Source organism: Malania oleifera, chromosome 7 (assembly GCF_029873635.1).
Source record: "Malania oleifera isolate guangnan ecotype guangnan chromosome 7, ASM2987363v1, whole genome shotgun sequence".
In the NCBI taxonomy this organism is placed as follows: Eukaryota; Viridiplantae; Streptophyta; class Magnoliopsida; order Santalales; family Ximeniaceae; genus Malania; species Malania oleifera.
In genome coordinates this window covers 18,275,879-18,284,814 of record NC_080423.1, presented here as the reverse complement: position 1 = coordinate 18,284,814, position 8,936 = coordinate 18,275,879, and the positions used below count along the sequence as shown (strand labels likewise).

At 33.6% G+C, this 8,936-nt stretch overlaps 1 protein-coding gene across 8 annotated transcripts in view; it reads left to right on the top strand.

The window, feature by feature from the left end:
* Nucleotides 1-496: 496 nt before the first annotated feature.
* Nucleotides 497-8,936, top strand: part of LOC131160538 (crossover junction endonuclease EME1B-like) — a 75,814-nt gene continuing 67,374 nt past the window's right edge. For 3 of the 8 annotated variants that reach the window (XR_009138084.1, XR_009138083.1, XM_058116330.1), the window contains exons 1-7: nt 532-1,060; nt 1,789-1,932; nt 2,103-2,176; nt 3,217-3,399; nt 3,483-3,636; nt 4,032-4,141; nt 5,468-5,643. Coding sequence is in view for 6 of the 8 variants with exons in the window: in XM_058116330.1 (XP_057972313.1) it covers nt 625-1,060; nt 1,789-1,932; nt 2,103-2,176; nt 3,217-3,399; nt 3,483-3,636; nt 4,032-4,141; nt 5,468-5,643 (1,277 nt within the window). In the remaining 2 variants the exon portion in view is untranslated. Of the gene's footprint in view, nt 1,061-1,788; nt 1,933-2,102; nt 2,177-3,216; nt 3,400-3,482; nt 3,637-4,031; nt 4,142-5,467; nt 5,644-8,936 lie in introns of all 8 variants that reach the window. The other 5 variants (XM_058116331.1, XM_058116328.1, XM_058116327.1 and 2 more) reach the window with 4 other exon arrangements.

Below are 8,936 nucleotides of genomic sequence, written 5' to 3'. Positions count from 1 at the left end.
AAGAAAAATTGAAAAAGCGAATCAAACTGCAAAATCGAACCGAAAAATTGGTTAAATATTTTTTCAATTTGGTTTCGGTTTAGAATTTTTTTTAAAAAGTTTTCTCAGTTAATGGTTCGATTTCGGTTTGGTCAATTCAATAACCACAATTAATAAAAAAAATGAATATTATATAAAATCTTATAAAAAAAGTTTAATAGTTTAAATTTTTAAAAATTGTATTGATCTAATATTCGTGCATAAATTTTAAATTTATATATTAATTATTATGAAAGAAAAATATTATTTGCAGTGACTTTAAAATTTTAAAAATTATGCTTCACGGTTCAATTTGATTAACCAAAAATATTAGTCCAAAAATTGATTAATCCTGGTTTGATTAACAGCTTTAAATGATTTGATTTCGATTTGTATTTTGTTGCAAATTGAAATTTGGAATTGATCAATGGTTCAAGGTTAATGCTTCGGCTAACCAAACAATACCCACGGTACTGCACACCCGCCCCTTCCCCCACAAGATGCAGCCGTAGGCCCAAGGCTCAAATTCTCTCCCATTTCCCGCGTAGAGCCCTATTTGTTCTCTCTCCCTCTCACCACTTCGCTTCCACCATTTTCTGCTCTCAGATGTCTCGGCCTATCCCCATTGAAGTAGACATCCTCTCCGACGATGAAGAAGAAGAAGAACGAAACGACACCGTCTCTGCTCTCTCCACTCCATTGGCGGCGCAATTCAAGAAGCCAAGAACAGACCTGGAACCAAACCCTACTGTCCTCGTCATCGATGATGACCCCACGCCGCAAAAGCCGTCCCTTGCCTCAGCGTCGTCGCCTTTGTTCGTCGCTGAAACCCCAATGTCCGGACTACGGAAACAGGAGGTTTCGATTGTTAAATGTAGCAAAAGTGTCGGGGATTCCCAAACTAGACCTTCGTCGTCGCCTTTGTTCGTCCCTGAATCCCCAATGTCCGGACTACGGAAACAGGAGGTTTCGATTGTTAAATGTAGCAAAAGTGTCGGCGATTCCCAAACTAGACCTTCCTCTTCTGACCAAAAGTTATCGAGTGAGTTGATTTTTTCTGTTAATTTTTTCTTGGCAGGCTGTATTTTGTGTTAATTTTGGTTTAGGGAAGTTTTGTTGCGTGTATTGTAGTTGTGGAAGTGATGTGTGTGGCGTTGTTTGGAAAGCATTGAATTTGATGATTCGTTTTGTTGCATTTGGTTATATGTTGGGATTGTAATGGCTGGAGTTGGTTAACACACCCAATAGAGGTTCTTTGTTTTTTGTTCTCTAAACTTCTTAATTATTCTTTTTTTGAGGGTCTTATTTTTCTGGGATTTGTTGTTAATTAATATGTACTTCCTAATGTCAAATTTAATATTGGTTCAGCACTGAATATTGGTTTAGCGCTTATATGTTTATTATGGATTTTGTTCATTTGCTTTCTCATTAATTTACTATTTTGGTTTGCTTTGAGTTTTTCTTAATGGCGTTTCCGGTCAGGTTTTAGTCATGTTTATGCATTTGCATTCCAAACACCAAATAACTTGCCGAATCTTTTGTTTACTGCCCAATTTGATTGGTGTGTTTAGTATGGTCGGAGTTGACTAAAACTCTGGGTGAACTAATTGGGCATTTTCATTGCTTCAAGTTCTCAATGGAGCTTGAGTAATTTTTTTTTTATAGGTAGAGTGTTTGGTTCAGTGCAAAATGTTAATTTTTGAAAGTGTTATATGTGATTCTTAAGCTTAGCAATGATATGGAAACTTGATTTGTGTTTTTGCATTTCAGAAATCAGTGGATTGATTTGTTTGGAGTCTGACAGTGAATCTGAAAATGCTTCTCATAGAGAAACTTGGAAGGAAAACGACACAATGGCTTTTGGTTTTGATGGAACAACAAATATGGGTAATATGGAATTATCATATTCTCTTGGTAAGCTAGTGAATATCTGAACTGTTTCTGTATTTGGTCATGTGATGTCTGAAGTTATCAGCATTGAATTTTGTGCATGTTTTTTTTGCTTATAAAAAAAAAAGCATCGAATTTATGTTTATGTGACTCATTTGGAGTTGGCTGTCTTTCATTCATTCTTGTTTAATCAGGGAATGTTAATCCGTTGCAAATGCCAGGGGATAATTCTTCACATCCATCCTCTTCCAAATGTGATCTCACTGAGGTATTCCACTTGATGTGTAATTAATGTTATTAACTTAATTTGTTTGCCTTTTAACTGTTTGAGGAGTAATGTTTTTGGATGGACCAATTAAACACTAGATACTTAAAAATTTTGCAATTACATATGAGTAGGACTTTTGTTTTCTTAATTCAAGCTCACCTGTTAGATCATGACCACAATGTTACCCACTGGGAGAACATTGTTTGAGTCAGATTATGGAAACTGGGTTCACGATGACTTGTATCAATAATTTATGTTCACAAATTATTTTTTTTTTTGGTGACAAAGTATGCAGAATTGGGTTCACAATGGACATTGTTGTGACAAATTGTATCTTTTATTGTTATTTTTTTTGAAATGATTATGAATTATTTTGTGAAGGTGTAAATTTTGCATGACTGTTGCCATAAATTTGCCAGCTTGGATATAATCTTGTACATACTGAAAAATGGATAGTGCAATTTTGCATCAAGAACTATTATCAGACTCTAGCTTGGCTGCGATCTGTAACTCAGGGAGCATGTCGGTTGGGATCACACCTCCTACCCTTCTTCCAGCCACTACATTACCTGTTGAAAAAAGAGTGTACTGCCATAAGACTTGACTTCATTTTTTTAGAAGTTGTTTCTGATACTATGGTGTTTTTTAGGTGTCAAATAAAATGACATCAAATATAACTTCTTGTGGTATCTTCCCTTCTTTATACCAACATTTCTTTGGCATTTTTGTTGCTTGAATTGTAGTTTTTTTTTGTTGTGTCATCGGTCAATGTTGCTTGATCTATTTTTGTGTTATGGCAGCAATATTCTTGCCGGCTGCAGTATGACAATGTTATAATTTTTAGGTGAACTTTTCACCATTCCTAGTGTTTATGAATTTTTTGTTTGTCTTGATTTTTGACTCATGAAGAAACATCTCAAATTTGCAATTTCATTTTTATGATTCCTCATACAAGAGAAGCTGTTCACAATTGCAAGTTGGTGGTTTTCACATGTAATTGATGTACTACATGTTTAATGACCTGATGACATTCCACTCAGGAATGTGATCAACCTGAAAAAGATAATGTCGGACTGGAGCAGATAGATAGTGTCTTGGGACAGAAAAGAAGAATCAAGGTTAATGCAGAGAAGAAAAAGATGATGGATGGAGCAACTGTAAAAAAGAGGTTAACAAAGGAGGAAAGAATTCAGTTGGTGGAAGAAAAGCGACTGAAAAAGGAAGTGAGTTTTAACTGATAACCCAGAAATGTTTGAATTGATGTACTTTTTATAGTAAAAATGGCTGAATGAAATCTATTATACAGCAAGAAAAGGTGCAAAAAGCAGTTTTAAAGGCTGAAGCTGCTGAAATGAAGAAACTGCAGAGAGAAAAGCAAAAGTGGGAGAAAGGGAAGCTTGCATTAAAATCAATTGTAGCTGAAATAGACACTAAAGTAGTTGAATTGGGGTCAGTTGGAGGTACAGTCTTTCTTGGTATTCTTCTTCTTTTCCTTTATGTTGGATAGCTTGATATACATTGTTGTTCCCAACTCCTAACAGCATAACTGTAGAGTTTGTTTCTGGTTCTGGATGTGTATTTGCTTCCCTGATGTGTTTGTTATTGTGTGCTTTTGAGCACTTGCTTGTGCTCAATTTGTTCAACTTTCTTTGGGACATGGGCTCACAACTTCACATGCAAGGGGAGCTTTTGGATAGATTGATATACATTGTTGGGCCGAATTCCTGACAACTTAAGTTTTTGTGTACCATTGGTCCAACATTTTTGGTGGTGGTTGAGGGTGTGTCAATTTATTTTATTTAGTTTTCAAATTCAACAATGGTATAAGCTATTGTTTACCTTTTTTTGAATTTAGGACATCTGCTTTCAAGATTTTCTGAAAAAGGTCTCACATTTCGTGTAACATCAAATCCAATTGAAAGATCAATTGTCTGGACTATGACTGTTCCTGAAGAAATCTCAAAGGTAATTATGGCTTTGAGTTCATTTAAGGTGTTTCTTGGCTTGTTTTAACATTTCTCAACTTTTGTTTTGTGCACTTGTTTCCTTAACTAAAGTGTTAAACCCCTTACCATGGATCTTCAATTGAGTGAATCAAACTATTTCAAAAGGTTCAATACTGATTTATTGGTTTATGTTTGGAGGGGTGACATATGATATTCACGATTTATTATCAGCTCTCATCAACTTCTGTTATGCTAATGCGTTTCAGCCATGTTTGAGGTTCTTTTATGCATCTGACTGTTCCTGATTCACTGCCAATAACTATTGTATCCTATAAAGGCTGGTATAATGCTATTGAGTAGTTATTTTATTATATTTTATTTTCGTGAGTAAATATTTTTCTTAGAAATATAATAGGGTATAAGTTATTCTACCAACCTGTTGCAAGCCTAGTTGTCAATATTGTATGATTATCAATTTGAATCATATGATTCGATTCACTAGCCCGTCGATTTAAATCTAGTAGTGAAAGGAAATAAGCTAGAATTGACCTTGAATCTTACGATTCAAGATTCAGTGAGCATTCACGTTTGACCCAAATCCTACAGATCCAATCAAATCTAGCCATTTAAAAACACAAAAGCTCATTATTTTTTAGTGCAAAAAGCCTTATATTCTTTTCTTGAGGACCTTCGGGACCAAAATAAGCAAAATGTTTATACCTTTATCTATCCCTTGAATTGTTTGCAAATGTTTGATTTCTTAAGATTTTTCTATTGAGTTTGACGATTCGACAAAGTCTCCATTTGTTTGACTCTCCTATTGGCAAAAAAAGATTCATGTAGCCAACCCACCTAGTGGGATGTAAAGCATGGTTTGTTGTTGTTTTATGTGGTTGGATATTGAGAAATTTTAATGTTTTGACATTTCAAAGGTGAATTATACATTTTTTTCTTTTACTTTTTTCAACTTTGTAATACACATGATACTTTTTTGACATAAATAGATGTGTTTGTGTATGGGCATGTGGTCATTCAATTTTCATCAAGACATTTCATTTTAATGTATTTTTCTTGTTATATATATATATTTATTTAAATATTGTGCAGTAGTTTTTTAGAATTTGTGCTGAATCTTGCAATTCAATTCGATTCTTGATTCATGAAATTAAGATTTCAGTTCATGATCCAAATCCATTTCAACAATTATGTTTGCAAGTTAATGCCTTATTTGGTTCCCTTACTGCATGAAACTATGAAAGAATTGTTGTTTTGAAGCATTTACAAATTATGCATATGTTTTTTTTTATTGATATTGATTTTTTTTTCTTAATTTTATATATTTCAGCTTACATCCGAAGGAATAGTAATTCCATATGTTTTACTTGTCTATGAAGCTGAAGAATTCTGCAATCTTGTTACCAATGAATCCCTCATGGATCACATTTCCAGCACTCGAAGTCGTTACCCAACCTACACAATTTGCTACCTCATCAATAGGTTGATGGCTTATATTAATAAACGGTGAGGCAGTGCTCAAGCTTATTTTCTTACATAAAATTTAGCCCCTTTATTTTCTGCAATCTCCACCCCCCACCAAAAAAAAAAAGAGAAAAAAACAATGTGCACACACAAACCACAAATTCTGTTATTTTACATCTTTCCAAAATCTTAGGGGCCGTTTGGTGTCATTGTCAAAAATTTGAGAAACAAAAACCAAAAAACTAGGAACTAAAAACTAGAAACTAGCAACCTATTTGGTTAACATTAATACAAATTAAAAAACTTAATAAAAAAATGCTCATTTTCATCTTAAAATCAAAATATTATAAAAATATGATTAAAATAATAATACAAATAATGCACATTAAAAAATTACTATAATAAAAATAAAATTATTATAATTATTTTACTTATTTGTTCTATTTTCAAAATTTACTTTAAAATAAAAAAATTTATTGTACATGACTATTGAAAAATAGTAAAGTATTTTGTAATTAGATTTATTATAATTTTTTTTAAAATTTATGTATATTTTTATTTTAATTATATTTAAATTTATATGATCACTTAATTTTGATTTTGACTTAAAAGTGTATAAAATAAATAATTTAATCTAAAAAAACTATTTCTAGATAGTAAAATTCTGACAACAGATTGTCAAAATAACTGAAAACCATGAAATCTTATTTTCAGTATTTTGGCAAACAACCGAAAACCGACAACAGAAACAGAAAACTGACAAAAAAAATCCATTTTTGTAATTTATTTTTTCCACTATGGAGAAATAGAAACAGGAAATAGGAAACAACAACGATACCAAATGGGCCCTTAGGTTCTATGCAAGTAATGAAGAAAAGAGGGAAATATTTGACTAGAATTTCATGAACAAGAAATTGATTACTGCTTTCAGCAGTTTTAAATATGTATTGAATGCACCATATTACTTAAAGGCGCAAGGCGCACTGAAGCACAAAGGGTACTTGGAGCCTAGGCATGAGTTGAAGGTGCAAGCCTCATAAAGGTGAGGTGCACATTTATTAAAACTGTTTGTACAAAGCCCTATATAATGAGTGATTGATCTATTAACACGTTAGCAGTAATGTTTGAATCTAAAAACACTAAAATATTTAATAGCAAAACATAAATGCAAAGAAATTATGACTACCATCTACCAAGTTCCAAGCAAGGCAAGCATGGTTCAACTTCAACATAAGCACACAAGAGTTCAAACTTCAAACTACAAAGAAAATCAAGTTGAAAAACCAAAGGTCCAAAACCATTGACAACATAGTTCTATATCAATTATCAAAAGACGAGTACAATGAAAGATTCTAAAGTCTAAAATCTAATAGTTGTTATCATCAACTATGATATCATCATCTTCTTCCTCATCAGAATTATCATCACAAATGTCTTCTATCTCTTCAGTCTCATCTGCACTAGCCTCTTGGATCTCATCCTCGTCTATGAGTTCAAATGTTGTAGCCCTAGCAGTGTTTGATTAAGCTCTTTGAAAGATTGAGACATTCCACTTATTCCAGATCTAGAGGAATTTTTTTTTTGGGGGGAGGTGGGGGCTCATTTGCTCCAGCCGCTCTGACAACAGCATCTGATGTCAGAGAATCATCTTCAAACACCCATTCATCGTCCTCATCAGAATCTCCATCCATTCTGCCAATCAACTTCTCATTATTATCATCAATATCCTTTAGAAAGATGGAATCAAGGGTATCACACTTGTATTGACATCTCAAAGTTCGATTATATTTCATGAATGCCAAATCATTTGAGTGCTATTGGGCAGGCCTATTCCTCCTTTTTCTAGCTGCAAGAATTAAAAAATAACATAGTAAATGATGATTTTAAATATTGGTGACAAGACCAAATATTCTGTGTCATTTAACCCGTGATATCCTAGAGACTCACATGTTGGAATATGCTCCAATTTCTCATGCAGCCAGTATTCCATATGTCAGGCTAAGAATTCTCATGCGAACTTTTGCTAGTTTGGTGCTGATCCAAATGAGCTCCACCATTCAGCATTTAGTTGCATAAATTACAAACGAATAGCTACTTGCTAGGTAGCTAAAATTATTTTTAAGAGAAGAATAAAAATACGTGTAAATACTAATTAAACCTAAGTAGTTAAAAGCCACTTTGTCTGGTGCTGTTTTGTTCCTTTGTCTCACAAACATCAATTTCAATGAGACCTTTGGCTGTGGTGTAATTTGCTAACTCATTTGAAATTTTATCATGCAATTTAGAGAATGGCACCAGCCTTGTGATGCATTTGTACAAACCCATCATGATTTTTTCATCTTTCTTGATGCTGGGATTTGAATAATAATATTCTAGGTTGAAGAAGTGTGCCACAGCATGCAAGGGTTGGTGATGTTGGCGTCCCCACCTTTTGTCAATAATTTCAACTACTTCCTTGAGTTTGTCCAATCTCTCATTGAAAGCCCTAGCTATGGCTTATCTGTAGTTTCATAAATATAACCCATTGCAGGTTTCCTTTCCCCGTCACCGATCGGGGTACAAAAACAAGTGAGCTTGTCAATTAAGGGCATAAATAGAGTAATCCAAAAGATAGGCATAAAAAATACTAGGTGACTTTTTGCAGGCCACCTCCTTTGCCCATTTACTAATATCCCAATTTTTAGAAGTAAACATCTTTATCAAGTTATTTTGAAGGTGCATTGAATGAAGGGAGATGAAGGCTTCTGCAAATCTTGTCACTGCAGTCCTAAGTAGCTCTTTTCCTCCAGTGAATTGCTTCATCATGTTCACTACATCAACACGGTTATAAATATAACTGTTCAAGAACATTGCCCTTTTTAAAGTTGCATGGATTGTAGAAGATGCCAATATCCTCAAATATCAAATTGAGGCAATATGCAGCACATGCTGTCCAATATGAATGTTGTCTCTTTTCTTCCAGTTCTCCCTATTAAAAAATCAAGAGTGATGCCATCAAAATATTAAAATAAATAATCCATACATTATACAGTTAAGTTTTAGGAATATGTTCTTACTTGCCACAATACAACTAGCATTGTTTGATTCTACTTGAATCACATTTAATTCTTCAATTTCATCCATCATCTCATCAAGTAATTTATACATTCTATCTACATTCTTGTCAATGTTAGAAGCGTCAATAGACTTGATAAACACTGACCTCTTGCAGAGTTCTCTAAGAAGTTTATCATGTCCCTATTGGCAACCAAATCCTTCCACCCACAGGACATAATTGAGCATCCATATTTTGCTTAGTCCTCCTCATGGACCTTCATCAATTTTTTTTTGCTCGA